Source organism: Chrysemys picta, chromosome 15, assembly GCF_011386835.1.
Source record: "Chrysemys picta bellii isolate R12L10 chromosome 15, ASM1138683v2, whole genome shotgun sequence".
Taxonomy (NCBI): Eukaryota; Metazoa; Chordata; order Testudines; family Emydidae; genus Chrysemys; species Chrysemys picta.
In genome coordinates this window covers 11326610-11349645 of record NC_088805.1, presented here as the reverse complement: position 1 = coordinate 11349645, position 23036 = coordinate 11326610, and the positions used below count along the sequence as shown (strand labels likewise).

At 48.5% G+C, this 23036-nt stretch overlaps 1 protein-coding gene and 2 non-coding genes across 4 annotated transcripts; 2 read left to right on the top strand and 1 right to left on the bottom strand.

The window, feature by feature from the left end:
- Nucleotides 1–532: 532 nt before the first annotated feature.
- On the bottom strand, nt 533–11014 carry SIRT4 (sirtuin 4). 2 transcript variants are annotated; one of them, XM_005288695.4, is made up of 5 exons: nt 10944–11014; nt 5748–6253; nt 3894–4188; nt 2114–2311; nt 533–1399 (listed from the first exon to the last, which is right to left on the bottom strand). In XM_005288695.4, the coding sequence occupies exons 2-4, from the start codon at nt 6251–6253 to the stop codon at nt 2159–2161; spliced, it is 954 nt and encodes a 317-aa protein (XP_005288752.2). In that variant the 5' UTR covers nt 10944–11014; the 3' UTR covers nt 533–1399; nt 2114–2158. The 2 variants fall into 2 exon arrangements, with proteins under 2 accessions (XP_005288752.2, XP_065424394.1); XM_065568322.1 differs by having other exon boundaries at nt 5748–6441; nt 10944–11000.
- A 5091-nt stretch (nt 11015–16105) lies between these two features.
- Nucleotides 16106–16245, top strand: LOC112060108 (U4 spliceosomal RNA). Its single transcript, XR_002889396.1, has one exon. It is a non-coding gene; the product is annotated as a U4 spliceosomal RNA (small nuclear RNA).
- Nucleotides 16246–17800: 1555 nt separating this feature from the next.
- Nucleotides 17801–17941, top strand: LOC112060113 (U4 spliceosomal RNA). Its single transcript, XR_002889401.1, has one exon. It is a non-coding gene; the product is annotated as a U4 spliceosomal RNA (small nuclear RNA).
- The last annotated feature ends 5095 nt before the right edge of the window (nt 17942–23036 follow it).

Sequence of the window (23036 nt, the reverse complement as noted above, 5' to 3'; positions counted from 1 at the left end):
GGGCAGTGTCCTTTCAGCAAGTGACCACAGCAGTCCTGGCCCTGTGCATTTATTATTATTCTCTTTGGAAGGTTACTGTAGGAAACTGCCCTTGAAGATGGCACTGGAGCATTTTAATCTGCATCCTGAATGGAATCTTAAGGACTCACCACAACACTGACACCCACTTATAGCAAGCAGGTCAGCTCAAAGACCCAATGTTCACCCAGCGCACACTTCTGCCTCTCAATCTGTATACAGCGAAATACGTCTTAAGGGGCCAACAGAAATTGGTAGCTTAACAGAGGTGGATCTTCTCTTAGTGGTGGGTGGGGCAAAATGAGGGATGGGGATATTTTGGGCTGGTCTGTTTAGACAGACAGTTCCCTAATCAGGGTGGTCTCTTGTGCAGGTGTCGTCGTATTACTCTTTTGCTTCATCTAGTGCTAATAATTTCAGCTTGAATTTTTGAACTGGAAAAATTAATCTGACGCAGGCATGAATTTGACTGATTCATAGGAGGGGAAAAAATTCCAAAGCAGCAACATAAATCTTGTAAGCAATTTTTTAATTTAATTACACACTGAAAATCTACTCCCAACTGTGCATTCCCGAGAAGGTAATAGTTTAGTTAGAAGCAGCTCTGGTAAGACTGATTCAGTGAAACTCCAGCAATATCCCAGTAATTTTTTTTTTTTAAGGTTCAAATAGGAGCCAGGAGTAGCTGCAAAATTGTACAGCACCTCCCTCTGGCCCAGTAATGCTCAGCCTTCTCCCTGCTAGAAGAAGAGGATTTGTTCAACTGATAACCCACCCCTCAAAGAAGTCTCTCTCTGGAAAGCAGCTGCATTTAGCAGGTCCCCTTGTTCAACTTCTCTGCTGAAAACTTCTTTTGTAGTACAGGTTCCTCCCAGCTCTGGGAGAGCAGAGTTCCGGCTTCACGGGGCCTGTCTTATGCCATCCCCTCTCACCTGCTTGTGACATTAGATCCCCCAGCTGTTAAAACCCTCTTCAGCTCTGTGCTCTCCCTGCCCCCTATTCCAATTTGTCTAATCCCTCCTCTAAGCTCCCCTTCCCCAACCCTCCTCCTGGTGCCAATTGTAAGAGAAGTGTCTTGGTTTGGAGATGCAAAAGTCTGATCACGCTGTCCCAGCACCTTGCAGTGAAGGCAAAGCAGAGGCACAGTAGACTGTAGGGACAGGTAGGGCTGAGAGAATCTCATACCAGACGCTTCCCACCCCTCCTGCTTCCAGGTAAATGGAGACCATAGTTCAGTGCAGGAAGCTGATCTGATTGGAACGGATGATGGTTTGCTGCCCTCTGCTGGTCTCATCAAAAGATGCACCTTTAGATCTCACCTCTTTTTGCCTCCTGGGTTGAAATAGTCTCTCTTAAGAGATTGTGATGGGTCAATAAGCACCTGACAATATGAGGAAAAGAAATTGCTTTATGTTGATTATTATTTGTATTACCATAGCACCCAGATGGAACTTGATACTTTAAAAATCAGTGCCCAATTAGCTGTTTGCAATCCTACGAGACAGTGTTTTTGTATTACCACATCCGTAAACTTTGCACTAAAAATCACAGTGCACAATGGACCTTGGTGAGTCACTTTTTTTTTAATATCCTGACACCAAGTTTCAACGATGTGCTGATCAGCCACTTTGTGACCCTGTAGCTACTCCCTGGGGGCTTTCTGCTAACTGCCTTGTTAAAGTAACTATCTGATTGGAACCCAAAGACACCAGAAAACTAAAGAATCAAGTCTGAAAATTCCTCTCGCCCCATTCTCTGGGAGGATTAGCATCCTTGGAGCCATTCTCAAACCAAAAGAAGTCAATGGGAATTAAGGGTCCCCAGCACCTTTATTTAAGTTCATTAATTTGTAGGCAGTCAGCCTTCCCCATCAGGACTGCATCAGTCAGAGCTGAAACTACATGACCAAGTGTTGGCACCTGTTACTGGGATGGCTTTTTGGTCAGCTGATCTCAGTCCCTATCCTGCCAGAAGTGCTCAGCATTTGAAGGGTGTACAAGGACCTCCTGCTGCTCAGTGGGTGTGACTGACAATCCCACGTCAGCTTGTCACAGGTAAGGCCGGGGAGTTTACTCACCACGAACAGGGTACTTACCTTGAGTGGGTGCAGGTGCCTAGCTCACTAACACTAGAAGCTGGATCACCGCGGGACAATCAAAGGCAGTAACTCCCCACACCGGGAATTCAGTTTCATGGATGCAAAGTGATCTGACCTTGTGGGTCCAATATTAATGATCACAATTGGCAGCTTCTTCTCATGGGCAGCAAGTGCAAACCTGTAACCAGAGTACACCTGCAGGGACACAAAGGAACAAAGTGATGAGGAGCCTGGACAGAGGAAGAGCTATAGAAAGTACCAGTCCGCATAGGCCATTGCCCAGTGGTGGAACATGATTGTTCCCTCTGGTGTATTTGCAGATACAGACTACACAGAAGAATGCTACATAAACTACTCTTCATTCAAGCACTAGATCCTTTCTTCAAACCTGTACAGGATGGGAGCAGCTGCTATTTAACTCCTAACAGGGGAAAGATTTTCAATACTGTGGAAAATATTCCCCCTTCAATGGGTTTTTGTGACTTTCCTTGCCACCGTTAGGTAGTTATCATAGGGCCCTGCTTATATGCTTCCACCTTCGTGGCCTATCTCCTCTGCCCATTTGGTCCTGCTGGTGAAGTCCGGGGATAAACGTGAGACCTTGATCGCTTCCAGGGACAGGATTATGACTTCACTTGAGGCTCAAGAAGCAGTTTGGCCCCAAGTATCCTGAAGACGTAAGGATTGGAACTCAACAGCCTTGGCCTTACCCACTCACATCAGCCCTTGAGACTTGTGTGAGCATTTTACAGTGCAACTTCATTCTGTAAAGTAGCTTTCATGTAAGTTTTGTCCCAGACTCCTTCCCAGGTTAAGTGGGAGTCAGGATAAATAACAGCAAAGGCAAGAAGTAGCTAACGGAGAAAAAAAGATTTTTTATTTTATTTTATATTTTATTTTATAATGGAGATATCCATCTCCTAGAACTGGAAGGGACCTTGAAAGGTCATTGAGTCCAGCCCCCTGCCTTCACTAGCAGGACCAAGTACTGATTTTGCCCCAGATCCCTAAGTGGCCCCCTCAAGTACTGAACTCACAACCCTGGGTTTAGCAGACCAAATGCTAAGATGGCAAAGCAAAGAAGGGGAGCTGCCCAGCAGGGCTGTTCCAGAAAGCAGGTGAAGGCTCTCTGCTCCCTCATCTGCTTCAACTTTTTTCAGCAGTCTTATGAGGAATTCACTTGCAACTCTGTTCTCTCCTGGCAGAGAACGCTCTATGCCAGTCTGCTTCCTGCAGGTCTCCAGCCCGGTAATGTATAAGCCTTCCCACACTAGAGACAAAGTTATTTCAGGTTGCCATTCCCATAACGCTAGGGCGTGAGAGGAATATGTTAGAAAATTCAAAGGAAAACTTGAAGTGGGGGTGAAGAGGGATTTTGCAGCACTCAGGGGTCGGTCTTAATAGGGTGCTAAAGACAAAAGGTTTGGGCAAGAAAAGGTGGGACCGTGATCTTTGCAGGGTTAATCTGTATCTAAAGTCAGGGCTACCTGGGCAACCGTGGAGATTAAGAAAGTCTAGCTGGGATAGCAGTGGCAGATCAGAGCAGTATCAGGGAAATGGCTAAGTCAGACTGGCACTGAAGTGAAAAGCACATTATAGGTACCCCAAGGGATGGCTGTGAAGCCAGATTATAAAGAGAGTAGAACAAAATACTAGGAAACTCTGGAGACTGGATTGAGATAAAAGGGATGGTGGTCCCAGATTATGGGACCAGGGAAAATTGCAGAGACAGTAGCCCTGAAAAATAGGAATACAGAGAGGAGAGATGAGCAGTTACCTGCAAAGAGGATCCTGCCACCAGCATGGAATCTGATTCAGCCAGGCGCTTGTGCACAAAGTCCACTTTCTCCCGGCTAACTGTGTCCCCGAAGAACGTTACATCTGGCTTCAGGATCCCACCACATTTGCTGCAGGCCGGGACGCGGAAGTTATGCACCTGCTCCTCCGTGAGGAAGACATCCCCATCAGGGGCTATGCCATGTGCTTCAGCTCTCCAGGTGGGATTTAGCGCTTCAAAGCACTTCTGAAGCTCAGAGCGGGGAGTTTGCTCTCCACAGCCGAGGCAGAGAACCCTGAAACAAAGTTCATGGTCTTTCAAAGGGCCCCATCTCCACTGGGCTGCAGCGATTCACTGAGCCAAAGATTTTAAGGCCATCTAATCTAATGATCATCTGACCTCCTGCATAATACAGGCTCGAGAATGTTACCCAGTCATTCCTGGGTGAAGGCTGGAAGGCCCAATATGGCCCTCACAACTCTGTGTTTAACTATGACCCTGAAGGAAACTGCCCTATGGGAGCAGGTAGGTTCTAAAGAATATGTGATCTAAAGCAGTGCTTTTCAACCTGTGGTCCATGGACCCCTGGGGGTCCACACACTATATCTAAGATTTCCAAAGGGGTCTGCACCTCCATTCAAAATGTTTAAGGGTCCACAAATGAAAAAGGTTGAAAACCACTGCTCTAGAAAGTCAGAATGGCTCAAGAAGAGATCTAAGGGTACGTCTTCACTGGCAACGTTAAAGCGCTGCCGCGGCAACACTTTAACATGGCTGTGTAGTTGTGGCACTATTGCTGGGAGAGAGCTCCCCCAGTGCTCTAAAAAGAGCACCCCCACGAGGGGAGTAGCTACCAGCACTGGGAGCACAGCTACGAGCGCTGGTGCACTGTCTACACTAGCGCTGAAACTTGCATCACTTGGGGGGGGGAGTTTCTTCACGCCCCCGAATGAGAAAGTTTCAGCGCTGTAAAGTGGCAGTGTAGGCAAGGCCTAAGTCCTCTACTTACTTCCCACCTCCATCCTCACCAGCCGGGGGCTATTCATGGTTTTAGCATTGCTCTGAACTATCACCACAGGTTCAACTTCCAACAGTGTCAACTCAGCCCAGCATCCTTCCAAGGCAGATAAACTAGCTGCCATGTTGTTTACTGTATGTGCAGATCTTTCCTACAGGGCCTTCAAACATTATGGTCCCATCTGCTCTGTGTAGACATTAATGTACCTTGGGATCTTTTGGTAAGTGGTCTTGGCTAAAATTCCCCCTCCATTTCTGTGGTGCAGAGTGCTGCTCTCCCTCCCAAGAAGTGGCTGCACAGCAGTGGTGCTGTGTACATACAGTATGCAATGTCTGTGGCATGTACTATCCTTGCTGCACTTGTTGTCTCCAAACAGGTCCACCTTCTGTGCTTCCAGCACAACACACTGATTTCAGCCCCATTTAACTTTCCCTGCACACTCATGGTTCCTGTTCCCCTTCTTACCCTCACTGAGAGGACTCTACAAATGACAAAAAAGGAGAAGCTCCTAATTGTAACAGACTAAAGGGGAAACGAGTCAAACAGTTCTGCACAAAAGGTGTGTGAAACGTGGGAGCATCTGGGCATAAGATGTTCTGCCCCTTGAACAGCATCTGTGGATAAGCCACCCTCCCACCATAGCATGGCAACTCTGTGCTCACCTCCCCCGCAGTCAAGCAGCACCTTTATGTTGTCTCACCTGTGTAGTAACATGACATCTTTACATAATTCCTTGTGGCCCCCCCCCATAACACCACACCCATTTATAAGCTACCCTCCCACCCATAAGATGGTACCTGTGCATTAACCATCTTTTCCCTAACCCTGTAGAGTACCTGTGTGTGCAGCCATGCAATTCCATTACCCGCTGACTCCCTGCCTTGATATGCAGGGCATCCACATTCTGGGTCACCAGCCAGTGCAGCTTTCCTAGCTTCTCCCAGTTTCTTAAGGCCAGGTGCGCTGCGTTAGGCTGGTGAGAGGAGAACTGGGGCCAGCCCACAAAGTTCCTTGCCCAGTACCTCTGGCGGGCACTGGCACTGCGAACAAACTCAGCATGCTGGATGGGTCGCCTGTCCGTCCTGGCATAAAGACCCACCCCTTCTGAGCGGTAGTCTGGGATCCCTGATTCAGTGGAGATTCCAGCACCGGTCATTACCAACAGCCTCTGGGAATGAGAAACGAAGCGCTGCAGTGCCTCCACTTCCACGGCATCTGGAGGAGGGCTGGCTGGCACAAAGGCCAGGTTTGGAGCAGCCTTGGCCACGGAGTGAGATCTGTAATGCTGGAGCCCGAGGGCTCTGCAACCTTCCGGCACCTTCAAAGCACAGTATATGCTCATCTAGGATCCAAGGTGAATATATGGCAGTTAAATCTTAGAACACAGAGCTCTTCCTTAACTACAAGGTTACTTTTTCTTTGGCTACTGTGAGGAATTCATGATGCTGATAATGATACTTTGTCCTTCTCTTCTGCCTTCTAGTCAACAATCCCAAATCACTTTGGACACATTAATTAATTAAACAGCACCTGCGAGGAAAGCATTATTAGCCTCTTTTTCCAGCTAGAGAAACTGAGGCATAGAGAGGAGAAGTAACTTTCCCATGGTCATGCACTGAGTCAGTGGTAGAGCTGGGACTAGACACCAGAACTCCTGACTCCCAGCCCTGTTTCCTACTCGCAGATCTCACCCTTCCTCCTGGGTGGACAGGCAGCCTCCCCCCCCCCCCCCCCGCAAGTGGGCAAACTTGGAAGAGATGGGGCCAGTTCTTCACATTTTATGACTTTTTTTAAAGGGACACCAAGGCAGGGGAAAGCCAGAATCTACCTAACGCATGGTTTTACACTGGGTTGCAGTTGGACAGCGTCCCTTTCAGGCACATGTGATGGGCACCAAGACTGGCAGTGGAGAGATAGGGTAAGAGAAACGCAGGGATGTCAAGCCCATCTCCACTGGCCTTGCCTGGTTTGGGAGCCCAGTTTCTCCTCAGGTGGGACCTTTGCTCTGCTGCTCTCAGTGCAGAGTTTTCTCCAAATCCGGTGGGGAACAGCCCACACTGAATCAACATCACACGGAGCGAAGCCCTCACCACAGCAGCAACCCCTATCTTCAGAACCCCTCCCCACAGATGATGCCCCTCCACGCCACTGGCCTCTGATGAGGGGAAGGCAGAGATGACTTGCCTTGTTGTCTCCCCGCTCTCCAGGATAGAGGCCCTGCTGGTAGAGATTCCTTCAGCATCCCACCCTTTTGGGCAGGAGAGTATGGAGCCTCTGGCTGTTACAGAGCCTGGGCAAAACAGGCCTTGAATTGGTGGGTGAGTTTGTAACCTAAGCTGCCTACCAAGCCAGTCACCATTTTGGGCACCATCCCCCTCAGTATGAGCAAGAGGGGAGGCAGGAATGGGGCCTATCTCTGCTGCTTCTCTAACAGCAGGGAGGCCTGGGTTCAGTGTGTCTCTGAGCTGCTGCTCCCTTACAGGGGTCTGGAGGGAACCAGGAACAGAGGGGCCCAGTGTAGGAGGAGCAGCTGGGCAATGGAGACCGACAAAGGGGCCACAGAGTGGCCCACAAACAGTAGGGGACAAGATTAAATGACTCAGGGAGGGGAGAATGGATTTTGGAGAGCTAGCAATGTAAATTGGCTGCGGGGGGAGAATGGATTTTGGAGAGCTAGCAATATAAATTGGCTGGGGGAGGGGAATTGATCTGGGGACAGGAGAGGCATTGATTGACTTTGGCGATAGGTTGGGAAAGAGTCAAAGAGCATAGAGGAGGAATGGCACAAGGAGAGACATTTGTCCACCCTATTTTCAGGAGATTTTTGTCCACTCTATAATTTTCCTGTGTAAAAAGAGCATTTAAAAAAACCAAAATCAAACAATGGAGGGGATGAACTGCCTGGAGATCTCTGGAGACTGAGACAAGAGGATAGAAAACAGGGAGAGAATTTGTAATTCACGCCAAATAGATCAGCTTAGGCCAGCATGGGAGCCTAAAATGAAGAGCCTGATTTGCAAAGGTAGGTGCTGAGTGCCAATTACAGTCAATGGAGGTTGCAGCTGCTCAGCATCACTGAAAATGTGACCACTTTCTTAGGTACCTAAGTATGGATTTAGGTACCTAATTTTAGGCACCCACATCTGAAAAGTTTGACCTGGATTTTTTCAAGGTATTAGGCCTTGCCCCGCTCAGCATTGCAAGGCCTAAGGCCCAGACCCTCAAAGGTTTTGGGCGCCGAACTCCCATTGAGTTCACATCTACCCAACTGGGCCCCGCAAGCAAGATAGGTGAAGAAATAACTAATTTGTGAATCCTGAAGGGGCCTAGTTGTGAATTAGGTGCTAAGCTGCTGGACAGGGTCAGGACTGAGGCAGAGGCAGCCGAGCCCAAGCCCAGACACCAAAATGTAGGTGCATCAGAGACTTTAACAGCAGAAACGTAGATGCCTAGAAACATGAGGCACCCACAGGCTTACGCAGCAGCTGAGCAGGGATTTTGTGAGTGCTAGTGGCACCTAAATATTGGATGTAGGCACCTGAATTGGCAATTCGACACCTAATGTCTATGCTATAGCCACTACTGTGGCACAGCTGTGGCCCTGCTGCTGTGATGATGTAGCGTAGACACTTCTTACATCGACGGAAGGGGTTTTACTGATGATGTAGGTAATCCATCTCTCTGAGAGGAAGTAGCTCGGTCTACCTAGCCATGTCCACACTGGGTGTTAGGTCAACCTAACTACGGTGCTCAGGGCGCAAAAATTTTCACAACACAGCTAGGTCGGCCTACGTTTTAGGCGTAGACCAGGCCTCAGTCTGACTTGTAAATCCCTCCCCGAAATGTGTTTACAAATCTGGGACCTATAGCTGAATTTTTTAATGGGATTTAGCCAGCTAAACAGATAGGCACGTGGGCCCGGAGCCCCAAAGGTATTTAGGGATTTCAATGGGAGTTAGATGCCTGAATATCTCAGAGGACATTTTCAAAGATTCAGCCCAGGTGCCCCCTAACCCATCTAGGTGCAGAAGTTCCCACCAGCCGACATTTCCAAAGCAGCCTAGGGGCTGCTACCATTTTGCAGCTAAAGAGCTGCTCTGAGCCCTAGCACAAGCTGAAGCCCCAGAGGCTCTGTCCCAGAACTGGGATTTTTAAATTAATTGGAGGAATGTCTATCTTGCCCACAGGGCCTGATCCTGTAGGTGTGCTCTGAGCATGCCTAAGTCCTGTCAGACCCTGCAGCAGGAGGGTCCGGATGGTGGCCACCAATAGGTGGAGGGGTGGCCGGTACAGCACCTGCACAAAAGAGAGCAGGAGACCCAGGGAAATATAGGATGAGGCGAGGTAAGAGAGGGATGAAGTATGAATGGGGGTGGAAAGCAGGGGGTTAGTTGCTAGGGCACAAGCTCCCTAAGCAGATGACCTGGTTTAGATGCCTAACTCCAGGAAAAGGTTTGTGGCTGGGGATCTCAGGTGGATGGAGGCGCCTTTCTCTGGCCCGTCAGCTGATCAGACCAAGTCAGACCCTTAGATGCTTAAGCCCTTCTCCTCTGCCTGCCCCTCCCCCTGGCATTTTACTCCTGTATAGCTTAAGTGGTTCCTGCTCAGTTCTGAAAATTTTACTTCCTGGTCAGCTTCTAAAAATCCCTTTCTTAGGTGCTTAACTATCTCCATCCTCTAGTCTAGGGAGTGCAGGCAGCATAGCGCTGCCTAACTCAGGGCTGAAGTGTCCACTAGACAGTGGGGCACCTAGGGCGTTAGTCATTGCTCTGCTCAGCTGAGCAATGCAACCATCCCTTTAAAAAATCTGATCCTAACTAGAGAAGTCACTTTTGAAAATGGACGTAGCTGTTTAATGGCACGACTACACTTAAAACGCTGCATTGGCACAGCTGCGCTGCTGTAGTGCTTTACTGATGATGCTCTAAGCTGAAGGGAGAAAGCTCTTCCTTCAGCATAGTTAATCCACCTCCCCAAGAAGTGGTAGAAGCTCTCCTGCCAACATAATACTGTCTACACTAGGAGTTAGGTTGGTATAAGTGGATTTTTCACACCCCTGAATGATGTAGTTATACCAATATAGGTCTGTAGTGAAGACCAGACCTAAGTCACTTAGGTCCAGATTCTCAAAGATTTTAGGTGCCTAAAATGGATAGTGCTGAAGAGAAGCTAGTGACACAATCTTTAATAAGGGACTGACATGATAAGAGCAGTGGGAGCGGACACTTGTTTATGCATCAGCATATTGGTCAGACTGGAGGGGAGCAAGATGAGAGGTAGAGAGTCTGCAGTGGTGTAGGTGGGAGATGACAGTAAGTAGCAAAAAAAAAAAGAGAAGTGATGTACAGTATTGGAGAAATGCGGTGAAAGATGAAAGAGAAAGATTTTGTGACAAGCCATACTGGGGGGCGAGGGGAGGCTAAATGTAAAGAAAGAAATGTTTAATTAAGAGAAATACATTTAAAAACAGGACTTTTTACTTTTAAAATAAGTACTGGGAGCATAAGCTTTCGTGGGTAAGAACCTCACTTCTTCAGATGCAAGAAGTGAGCTTCTTACCCACGAAAGCTTATGCTCCCAGTACTTCTGTTAGTCTCAAAGGTGCCACAGGACCCTCTGTTGCTTTTTACAGATTCAGACTAACACGGCTACCCCTCCGATACTTTTAAAATATGATTCTTAATCTCAATGCTTTCTAGTCCACAAAATAATTAAAAATCATTTTCCATTTCACTCTCCTGCCAAGTCCCACATCTACAGTTCTTTGTTTCCCCTGTTACAGTTGCAAAAAATACTAACATTTCACACACCGACTATAAACCACTACGGAGACAGATCAGATCAGCATTACAGCAGGAAAGGGGCAGCATCAGAAGATAACCCCTAACTCCACAGATCTCTACAGCACCCAGCTTAGCCATACCTCCATTTCTATAAAACATGCATCTTAACAAGAGAAAAATAAAACAGAAAAAATAAAGCCCTTGTTGTTAAACCAGCAAGAAAATTTCTATAAGCATTTGCAATTTCACCTCTCATGGTAGTGCCTGACCTTCAGAGAACACAAAAAGGCTGCTGAAACAGAGAACTCTGGGAAATGTAGTTCATAAAAACAAAACTAAAAGGAAAACTACAAATCCCACAATTCAAAGAACATACATGTTGAAAAACTGAGCAAAAAAAAAAAGAACAAGATTTCAAAACACCAGGGAAACCAATCATACAATCCTTTCTCTCAAAGTCTAGGGGGAGAAATTCACATGAGTACTAGTACTAAGGGGTGGCATTTCGGCCAATCTTGGGGTGGCACATTCTGGCCACCCTGCCGTGTTTTTTTTTTTTTTTTTTGGCAGCCTGGTCAGCAGCTCCGGCTCCCGCGCTCCGCCAGTCTCAGCCCAGCCCTGCAGGGGCACAGACACTAGCTCGGGGGGACAGGAACTAGCGATCCCCGCTGCTCACCGTGCCGCCGGGCTCTCCGGGGACGCACCACTCCCCGCCGCCTGCACCGGCCTCCGCCTCCTGTGGCGCTCTGAGCCCAGCCTGGCCGAGCCGCCTTTAAAGGAGCGGCTGAGCCAGCACCTCCTGCAGCCCCCGGGAGAGGCACCCCACGGCCAGAGGGGGGAGCCCCTCTCGCCCGGCTGCGAGCGGGCTGCAGCGCCTGGTTGCCCATGGGCGGAGGGAGCGGGCGGGCGCTGCCCTTCACCCCCCTGCGAGCAGCCTTGACCGCCTTCCACGCGCTCCCTGCATCTGCCATTTTTTTTTGCTTCGGCAGTCCGGCCACCTTTTTTGTTGTTGTTGTTGCTTGAGGCGGCAAAAAAGCTAGAGCTGGCCCTGCTCAAAGCTGTGGTGGTTCAGTCTGTGTTCCTGAGGAGCTCTGCTGCCTTCTTTTTCTGATGCTTTGTGGGCTCTGGGGGGGCTTATTCTCCAGAGCGGGGAAGTGCAGAGTTCATGAATTCCTAAAGGGAATCCAGTGCTCACTCCCTTCAAAGAGCATGACTGACCCCTGAAGATGTAAGGGCAGCTTTATAATATTCCCTTCTTTCCAACAAGAAGGGGCCAGAGAAATGGGAGGTGAATCAGCGAACATAGCCAAAGCAGAGGCCCCAGTGTGACGTTGCCCTCTATATAATTTTTTGAAAATATGCTAATGAGCATGAATATAATGTAACTGGAAGATGCTTCATGCAAATGGTCTCTTGTAAGGTATCATTACAAAGCTTATCTACTGAGTGTGGTCATCCAATTTTGCAACAGAAAAGCTTCAAAAACAGACTCCAATGAGAAACTGATGAACTGGAATTAATTTGCAAACTAGATACCGTTAACTTGGGCTTGAACAGAGACTGGGAGTGGCTGGGTCATTACACAAATTGAATCTGTTTCCCCATGTTAAGTATCCTCACACCTTCTTGTCAACTGTCTGAAATGGGCCATCTTGATTATCACTACAAAAGTTTTTTTTCTCCTGCTGATAATAGCTCATCTTAATTAATTAGCCTCTCAGAGTTGGTTGGGCAACTTCCACCTTTTCATGTTCTCTGTATGTGTGTATATATCTTCCTACTATATGTTCCATTCTATTAATCTGATGAAGTGGGCTGAAAAAAGCCCATGAAAGCTTATGCTCAAATAAATTTGTTAGTCTCTAAGGTGACACAAGTACTCCTGTTCTTTTGGTATCATTCTTGTATCTGAAACTAGAAATAGTAAATATAACTCTGAGGGCCTATTATAATTATGCAAAGTGTGGGCCATTAATGGTGGCTTGGAATCTTGATGGCTCCCATTAAACAGAACAATTGGTTGTAAATGGCTCTGTTTACTTGTAAATCCTCCTGTATACCTGTGTGCTGGAAAGTGGGTGATCATGTCACCTGCACTGGAATCCATCTTTAACCTGTTGCTTTTCCATTTAGAAGGAGGGATGGGAACCCAGAGAGGTACAAAGGATTCCCGCCTTATGCAAAAGATATATAAGGGGATGGAACAGCACAAAGGGGGGTGCAGTCATGAGAAATCCCTTAGTTACCACCTGAGCTGGAACAAGGACTGTACTTGGGGAAAGGATTGGGCCCAGACTAGAAAGGAGTCTAGTTTGTGAAAGAAGCTTATTGGAACATCTCTGAGGGTAAGGTTTCATCTGTAATCTGTTTCTTACTGTATTAGGCTTAGATGTGTGTGTTTTTGTTTTATTTTGCTTGGTAATTTACTTTGTTCTGTCTGTTATTACTTGGAACCACTTAAATCCTACTTTTTATATTTAATAAAATCACTTTTTGCTTATTAATTAACCCAGAGACGTAATTAATACCTGGGGGAGCAAACAGCTGTGCATAGCTCTCTATCTGTGTTATAGAGGGCGAACCATTTATGAGTTTACCCTGTATAAACTTTATACAGAGTAAAACTGATTTATTTGGGGTTTGGATTCCATTGGGAACTGGGTATCTGGGTGCTAGATACAGGAGCACTTCTTAAGCTGTTTTCAGTTAAGCCTGCAGCTTTTGGGGGACGTGGTTCAGACCTGGATCTATGTTTGCAGCAGTCTAGCATGTCTGGCTCAAGAAGACAGGGTACTGAAGTCCTGAATTGGCAGGGAAAACGGGCCCAGCACATCAGGTGGCAGTCTCAAGGGGGTCTCTGTGACCCAAACTGTCACACCCAGCTACCCGAGTTGTGAAGGCCAAAAACTGGGTTAAAAAAATCATTAGCTAAGTTCCTGGAGTAGAGGTCCATCAATGGCTATTAGCTCAGATGATCAGGGAGGCACCCCATGCTGCGGGTGTCCCTAAACCTCTGACTGCCAAAAGCTGGGATTGGACGACAGGGGATGCATCACTCAGTAAATTGCCCTGTTCTGTTCATTCCCTCTGAAGCAACTGGCACTGGCGTCTGCGGGAAGACAGGATACCGAGCTAGATGGACCAGAGGTGCTGGAACTATGGGTGCTGCTGCGTCCCATGGCTTGAAGTGGTTTCCATCATATACAGGGTTTACAGTTTGGTTCAATGGCTCTCAGCACCCCCACAACACAAATTGTTCCAGCACTGTTAAGATGGACATTCTTCTGACCCAGTATGACCATTCTTATGAGCTATTCCCTTTATCTGACAGCAAGTAGATGGTGGTAGCAGTCACTGGGACTAGCCAGGAGTGGCCAGGACTGAGCCAAAGTGCCATGTGGTTCTCCATCCCCTCGCCCCCACTTAGGGAAAACTGTTCCTGGATGCCTCAGCTGTATGGCAGTTGTGCTCCCCTCCGGCCTGCTGTCCCTTATTCTCAGTCTCTCCCCAGGTAGTCAGTGGCCTTACTGAGGCTGCAAAGAGCTTTGGGCTGCCTTCCTGTCCTCCAAGCTGTCTGGAAGAGTCTAAGGGAGTGTTTCTTGGCATTGGTCCTGTAAGAGAGCAGGACAGTTGCTGTGGTGCTGATGGTATTGGCAGTGGAGGAGAAATGGATGAGCTTCCCCCTGAAGATGCCTGAGCTCTGGGAGAGGCTGCTGCACATGTGGAATTTTTGGGAGACAGGAAGGGGACAGGAGGCTGGGGTTGCCAAGAGGGTGACAGGCTAATTAGTATAATTAGGCCCATGATGCCCTGTGACCAGACTGGGGAAAAAGACTGACATGGGGCAGCCTTGTGGGTTTTTTTCAGGGCGTTAGCTCTGTCAGCAAGAGAGGCTCCCAGTGGAATAGCTGCGCCGTCCAGTGTGAGCTAAGCAAGTGGTTCAGCTAGGGTGACCAGACGTCCCGATTTTATCGGGACTGTCCCGATATTTCCTTGTTTGTCCCGCGTCCCGACCGACGTGCGGTCGGGACACTGGACAAACAAGGAAATGCTCCAGAGCCTGGAGCCCGGAAGTGCTCGCGCCCCACCACCGGCCCCAACCCCGCCCCCTCCTCCCCCGATTGGCTCCCTCCCCGAATCCCCGCCTCTTCCCCGGGCTCACCATTCCTCCCCCCTCCACAAGCGCTGGAGGGAGGCCTGGGAGACTCAGGGGAAGCGCGGGGCCGGGGTGAGTAAGAGTCCGGCCTGGTCCCCAGCAGGCAGGACTCAGTCGGGCTGTAGGGAGAGGAGGGGAGCGGCCCGCGGCTGTTCTCCCCCCCAGGCAGCGGGACTCGGGAGCAGCCGCTGCTGCAGCTCCCACTGCTGCGGGGGGAGAAAGCGGCCATGGTGCTCGGCGGCTGCGGCTCTGGCGCCCCCAAACCCCCCGGGCCTGCTGCAGGGACCCAGCAGCGAGCACGCTGCGCCCAGCCCCTGGCCAGCGTCTGGGCTGCTGCCCAGCTGGTGCTATCGTGCGGCGGCCCCGGGGTGGAGGCATCGGCAGCCCAGCCCCGTTCGTTCCCCTGCGGGACGGGGGGGCTGGGGCCTGCTGCCCCCACTCCGGGGCCGCCGCGCGATAGCACTAGCTGGGCAGCAGCCCAGACTGCTGCCCCCAGCCGGGGCGTGCGCGCTACTGGGTCCCCGCAGCAGGCCCCGGCTCGGGGGGTTCGGGGGCGCCAGAGCCGCAGCTGCCAAGCGCCATGGCTGCTTCCTCCCCCCGCGGCAGTGGGAGCTGCAGCAGCGGCTGCTCCCGAGTCCCGCTGCCTGGGGGTGAGAACAGCCCCACCGCCTGGCCCCGCGGGCCGCCCCCCTCCTCTCCCTACCACCCAACTGAGTCCTGCCTGCTCGGGACCAGGCCGGACTCTTACTCACTCCGGCCCCGCGCTTCCCCTGAGTCTCCCGGGCCTCCCTCCAGCGCTTGCGGAGGAAGGTGTGTTGTTGGTTTTTTTGGCCACGCCCCCCACCACGCCCCCCCCGCGTCAAACACCCCCCCCCCCCCCCCCCGCGTCCCGATATTTGACTTGGGTGATCTGGTCACCCTAGGTTCAGCCCATGCTCTAAAGCAGGTGGCCAGCGAGTGAGCAAGGGTCACATGGTCTATAGTTTCAGCTTTGTGCAGTGGTAGTCTATCATCATATTATCCACTCATTATACTCCTCACCTGAACATAGCCACTCTATGAACTTCATACCCTCATATCTCAATGCCTGTACTTTGACCCATCAATCTTTTACCCCCAATCGGGGATATTGCAGATTATGTATTCCTTATGCCATCCGATCTTAAGCCAAACTTTGCACCCTCGATAATCTGTACGTTATTCCCTGATAACCAGAAACTTCTATGCTCAAACACTGTTCACTTTTTTTAACATCATCTTAATAAAATTTCTAATTGTAGCCTCTGAGGTTCAGCTGAGGCATGGTTATTGCTAATTGAAAACTTTTCCCAATATCCCACCTTGAGAGCTTGAATTACAGCTGTACTGGGTAATTTTTGGCAGCCTTTGTAGAAGCTGACTTCCTACCTGAGTAAAGTTTCAGAGTAGCAGCCGTGTTAGTCTGTATCCGCAAAAAGAAGAACAGGAGTACTTGTGGCACCTTATAGACTAACAAATTTATTAGAGCATAAGCTTTCGTGGACTACAGCCCACTTCTTCGGATGCATATAGAAGAAGTGGGCTGTAGTCCACGAAAGCTTATGCTCTAATAAATTTGTTAGTCTCTAAGGTGCCACAAGTACTCCTGTTCTTCTTTTTACCTGAGTAAAAAAAACAGATGAGATTAAGGTCCTTGGGAGGGTACCTTCTTTGTTTTATCTCCTTTTGTCTGAGCTCTCTACATTTCTTACTAGGGTTCTTTGTGGTGTTTCTGGTTTGTTGGGGCGGGAATAAACATTGGTCTTATCTTAAAGCTGTCGTGGTTTATTCTGTGTTCCTGATGTTGAGATGAGTTCCTGTCTGCATCCTGTAAAACTTGCCCATACCGGTATTGCCCTGGTCTCTTCTTTTGTCATTCAGTGTTGCACGCATTCTAAAACAATATGCATTTCCTCACCTTTTGGGGGCAAAGCCAGACTTTGAGGCACCTGCTCCCCTACTTGGTGTAAACTTTGCTTGTGCCAATCAGAAACGAACACAAACAGGTTTTGGGCCCCGTCCCCTATGACACTTCTATGATGTCATAGTTGGTACTTTATGGGCCTGCCTGCCATGTGCAGGCAGGGAGAGGAGAAAGAAAAACGAATCTTGTGTATCCTGTGTACACCCGTAATCGAGCCTGATCACCTCAAAGCCTCTCTCTCCGCTCACGTGTTTCAAACAGAGTGTCTACGTTTGCAGGATACACAGGATTCGTTTTTCTTTCTCCTCTCCCTGCCTGCACATGGCAGGCAGCCCCATAAAGTACCAACTATGACATCATAGAAGTGTCATAGGGGACGGGGCCCAAAACCTGTTTGTGTTCGTTTCTGATTGGCACAAGCAAAGTTTACACCAAGTAGGGGAGCAGATGCCTCAAAGTCTGGCTTTGCCCCCAAAAGGTGAGGAAATGCATATTGTTTTAGAATGCGTGCAACACTGAATGACAAAAGAAGAGACCAGGGCAATACCGGTATGGGCAAGTTTTACAGGATGCAGACAGAAACTCATCTCAACACCTGAGACAATTGTTTTCCTTGTTTGGTGCTCTTTCTAATGAAAGTTGTATGAGTTAGATCAAACTGTAAATGATCCAGTATGATGTTAATTTGATAATTTACATAGGGGTCCTTGTCTAATACAGTAGTCTATGCTTTTTTTCCTCAGCATTTTACAGGGTCAATACAATTAGCTAATTAGCATAAAATATCCCAGAATGCTTCAGTATCTCTTCTTGTCTTTACATTGGTAATAAAATGAGGGAAAGTCAAAGTCTGTGTAAAGATCTTATTGCTTAATTATAACAGAGGTAGGTTTACATTGACCTGATGGAGGAAAGTTTTCAGGATATTTTGAGTTCTAGTGAAAACTCCCTTTAACTTGCAAGAGTGATCAGATATTAGTGGCATGTAAGATTGCTAAAGTTTTCTTTAGCTTTGCGCAGTGGCAGTATCATAGCCAATGAGGTTAATCTGAGGCGTGATTATTGCTAGTTGAAAACTTTTCCCAATACCCTGCCATGAACACTTGAAATATAGTTGGCATTGGCAATTTTTGACAGTCTCACATGAGACTGATATGGTTGTTGTAAAATCAGATTTTGATTGTGGGTGTTCATTCTTGATTAACCTATTCATATTATTTTAAGTGTATGAGTTTTGAGTGGACCTAGGTGTGGGTGATACTACTGTTCATTGCTTTAACTGATAGGTTTTCTTCTCTTTTTTGTTTTGTTTTGTTCCTATTGGAATAAATTATTGCCTGTTACTAGTGAGTGCTGCTGAATAACTCCATGTAGGGAATGTTCTGTTTATTTAATCAGTAAATGTCTCTTGATAATTCAGGCTTTGGCCCCTCTCATAAGGAGCCCTGTAGTGAGTGGGATTAAGGTATAGCTTCCAAGTGCAGTACCCACTGGGCATTGTGGCAGGGGCAGTGAACTCTGGGTATGAATGTCTCCAGGCTGGGTGACCCTGAGTATTAACAGATATTTCTTCGAGTCCTCAGATCTTCTGCCGCGGGGATTAGTGTTTCAAAGCAATGGAGCAGAACTACAACTCCGTATTAATGTCTCCGAGCACTCGGTCGGCGCATGGGGCTCTTCACCCTTCAGACCCCCCTGCGCATACTCAGAGAAAGGCACCAGCCAAATCCCCCCAGCCTGGTATCTCAGGAATATACCATCCTGCACTGCTCAAGACCCTTTCTTGAGCAATGCAAGTTTATTAATTGCTTCTCCACTTTGTCAATGGAAAGTAGATCTACACCAGCCTTTGTAACGTAAGCAGATTTATCAAGCACTTCAGTCAAACTCATCGGTAAGGATAAACATTAAAATACATGTATTGATTACAAAAGATAGATGTTAACTGATTATAAGTGATAGGCAAAAATCAGAGTCGTTACCAAAGGAAAATAAAAGATAAGCACACAGTCTAAATTCTCAACCTTATTAGACTAGGCAATATCTGGACTAAGTTTTTCTCATCCCACTGGATATTGCAGGTTGGGTACAGTCTTTCATATGCAGGCTCTCCCTGTTAGCCTGGGGACCAGTCTCCTCAGCTCCAACATTCACATTGCCTTCAGTATAGGTGGAAGAAGAGACAGGACAAACCAAGTGGCCTCTGTCCCCTATTTTATATCCTCAGTCCATGTGCTTGGAGAACACAAGTCCAGGCATGTCTGGTGGAGATTGCTGAGTCACCAGCAAGGTTGAGCAACTCCCCTGGGGTGGCCTTGTGCATGTGAGTCCTTGCATTGTAGCTCCCTTGCTGGGCAATGGCTGTTGATGGTTGTTCAACACCCACCGGGGCATTGGTTACCTCCCTTGTCCTTGTCTCTGGGGATCTAATATCTGAGCAATTCCCCAACTCATGACATATTTTAGTGAAAACCATACTACACAACCTCATAACTTCATATGCCCTAAAGCAGGGGTTCTCAACCTTCATTGCACCGCGACCCCCTTCTGACAACAAAAATTACTACACGACCTCAGGAGGGGGGAACCAACCAAAGTCAAAGCCTGAGCCCTGCTACCCTGGGCAGGGGAGCAAAGCCAAAGCCCAAAGGCTTCAGCCCCAACTGGGGGCCTGTAACCTGCGCCCTGCCACCCAGGGCTGAAGCCCTTAGGCTTTGACTTCGGCCCCAGGCTGTAGGGCTTGAGCTTTGGCTTTGGCCCCAGCAAAACCTAACACCAGCCTTGGCGACCCCATTAAAATGGGTTCACGACCCACTTTGGGGTCCCAACCCACAGTTTGAGAACCACTGCACTAATTATATATATATATTTAGATAGAACAATGGCTTTCAGCAGATCATAGCCTTTCCCACGATACCTTACATGGCATGCTTTATATTAAATACAATTATATATAAATGATGAATATGGGGTTTACAGGGGCACTCCCCCCGAGGTGTAGAGTGTCAAACCAGGGTTGAGCAAAAGTGCCATGTGTTTTTTCCCCCTCCTCCCATGATAGGCAAGCTGCTCCTGGAGGCCTGAGGTACATGTAAGTTCTGCTCCCCTCTGGTGTACCGTGGCCTCTCTTCTCAGCCTCTCCACATGTGGTCACCGGCCTTACTGAGGCCACAAGGAGCTTTGGGCTCCTTTCCTCTTCTCCAAGCTGTCTGGAAGAGTCTAATGGGGTGTTTCTTGGCATTGGTCCTGTAAGAGAACAGGACAGTTGCTGTGGTGCTGATGATATGGGCAGGGGAGGAGAAATGGGTAAAATCTCCTCCTGAGGACGCCTGAGTCCTGGGAGAGGCTGCCACACATGTGGAACTTTTGGGAGACAGGAAGGGGACAAGAGGCTAGGGCTGCAAAGAGGGGGATTGGCTAATTAGCATAATAAGGCCCATGATGCCCTGCGACCAGACTGGGGAAAAAGGCTGACATGAGGCAGACTTGTGGGTTTTTTCTGCAGGATTAGGTCCTGCAGCAAGAGAGGCTCATGGTGGAATAGCTGCTGGCAGCTTCATCCAGAGTGAGCTAGGCAGGCAGTTAGTTCACCCCATGCTGTAAAACAGGTAGCTGTTGAGTAAACAAGGGTCACATGGTCTCTACCTTTAGCTTTGTGTAATTTATGTAAGTTTCGAGCTCTGGTCAAGTGTAGGTAGTCTCTTGGTCTATCCAAGGCTGTGATCAAGTGTCTTGATGTTTTTGGTCTTATGGCCTTGAGATGAAAACCTTGCCTTTGTTTCTGAGACCTTGAAGTGAAAAAATTCTCTAAGTTAGTCTGTGAGGGTCAACTGAGGTGTGATTATTGCTAATTGAAAACTTTTCCTAATGCCCTACCTTGATAGCTTGAAATATAGCTAGGGTGACCAGATAGCAAGTGTGAAAAATCAGGACAGGGGGTGGGGAGTAATAGGTGCCTATATAAGAAAAAGACCCAAAAATCAGGACTGTCCCTATAAAATCGGGACATCTGGTCACCCTAAATATAGCTGCTGTTGGCAATTTTTGGCAGTCTCTGTAGAGGCTGACTTTTTGCCTGAGTGAAAAACAGATAAGGTGAGGAAGGTTCTCTGGGAGGCTAGGTTCTTTTTTCTTTTCTTTTCTCTGGGATTCCTGAATTTTTCACCAGGCTTCTATGGGGTATTTCTGATATATTAGAGCAGGAATAAATACTGATCTTGTCTTAAAGCTGTGGTGGTTTAATCTGTGTTCCTGAGGAGCTCTGCTATTTTCCTTTTCTGATGGTTTGGGGGGGCTTGTTCTCCAGAGCTGAGAAGTACAGACTCCCTGAATTCTTAATGTGAGTCCTGTGCTCACTTGCTTCAAAAAGCATGACTGGACCCTAAAGGTGAAAGGGCAACCATATAAGGTGCCCCTCAAGAAGGCAGACTAGATCGTTCAGCAGCTGGTGAAGAAGTGGCTGTTTCTTCCCCAGGAAGCCAGTAACGATCTAGTCTTCATTGCCTATAGGCATGGCAGCGCCAACATCCCCCACATGGGAGACCTGTGCAATGTTGTGGTGATCACCCACGCCTTCTGCCTACTGACGTGTCCCGACGCCATGGTAAGGAACATCACAGCAAATACCCTGTGTGACGTGATAAAGAAGTGGATCAGCAGAGCCCCCTCCAACGAAGACATCGCCACCTTCCTGAGAGGCTCTCTGGATGGCGAATTCAGATGGGACGGGCGCGACATTGCTTCACTGTGGTCCTGTGCTCACAACGCCATGCAACACCTGGGGAAGTAAGTCGGCTGCCACTGGGTGTGGTGCGAGGAGCGCCAGGAGCTGGGAGTCCTGGTGCTGCAGATCAGGTCCCAAACAACACCATCATTACCCTGAGCACCAGGGCTGGAGGCCCTGTCCACTTGCTGTATGTGGAAACCCTGAAGCATAAACCGGACCAGGGTAAACCCTTCGAGTTGACCAGCAAGTGGGCGCCAGCAACCACTTCCTCGCCGGGGGCAGCTTCACCTGTTTCACTGACTGGCGGTTCATCCACCATGCCCGGCTCAACTGCATCCCGCTCAACGGAGCCATCCACCATGGAAACCGAGACAAGCGTTGCAGGAAGTGCGGCTACTCCAATGAGACCCCGTCCCATGTCCTGTGCAGCTGCAAGACCCACTCCAGAGCCTGGCAGCTGCACCACAACACCATCCAGAACCGCCTGGTGAAAGCCATCGCACCACGCCTGGGGGAGGTCACCGTGAACTGCACCATCCCTGGTACCGACAGCCAGCTGCGACCTGACATCAACCCCTGCAACGAGCATGTGCTGCGGACCTGCGGGATTGGTCGACGCTATGCACGGCTCATGCGGCGCCTCATGGTCTCAGACACCATCCAATGGTCCAGGGACATCTACACCGAACACATCACTGGAAGGCGTGAGCCGGAGCAACATCGTGCATCGACTACTAGAAAGGGACCGAGAGATTTTGTCCATTGGACCATATGAACTGGAACCATAAACTCACTGAATGTTAAATCTCACGAAATGAGGGTCAGTCCATCCTCATCATCGTATCCACTCATTATACTCCACACCTGAACATAGCCATTATATGAACAACATACCCTCATATCTCAATGTCTGTGCTTTGACCCATTAACCTTTTCCCCCAATCGGGGATATTACAGATTATGTATTCCTTATGCCATTTGATCTTAAACCAAACTTCGCACCCCTTGATAATCTGTATGTTATTCCCTGATAACCAGAAACTTCTATGCTTAAACTCTGTACTGTTCACTTTTTTTTGTTTAAACATCATCTTCATAACAAAATTTTCCCTTCTTTCCAGTGCGAGTGAGACAGAGGAATGGGAGGTGAATCAGGCCACACAGCTAAACCAGAAGCTCTGGTGACTGTAGTTGTGAAGACCAAAAGTTAACTGAGTTAAAAAAAGAATTAGATAAATACCTGGAGGAGAGGTCCATCAATGGCTATTAGCTGAGATGGTCAGGGATGCACCCCATTAGGTTGAGGGTTTAGACTTGGTGCTACTCATGGTGTCTGGATTTAGGTGGCTCATTGAACACACATTAGTAGATAATTTAGGATGGTTTTATCAGTGGAAACTGAGGCACCTTGGGACTTTAGATGCTTATAGGATTTGGCAGCAGCTGAGGATGGGGGCAGAGGATCTAAATATTTTACTTAGGTTGCTTAAAGTAGAAGTCAGAAGCCTAAGTCCCTTT

Coding starts and splice junctions, on each gene's coding strand:
- SIRT4 (XM_005288695.4), bottom strand. CDS start 6,253: ATGAGCATATACTGTGCTTTGAAGGTGCCGGAAGGTTGCAGAGCCCTC. Junction 4,189..5,747: donor TTGCATGGCTGCACACACAG/GTACTCTACAGG, acceptor ACTTTGTTTCAG/GGTTCTCTGCCTCGGCTGTG. Junction 2,312..3,893: donor TGGCAGGATCCTCTTTGCAG/GTAACTGCTCAT, acceptor GTGTCCCTGCAG/GTGTACTCTGGTTACAGGTT.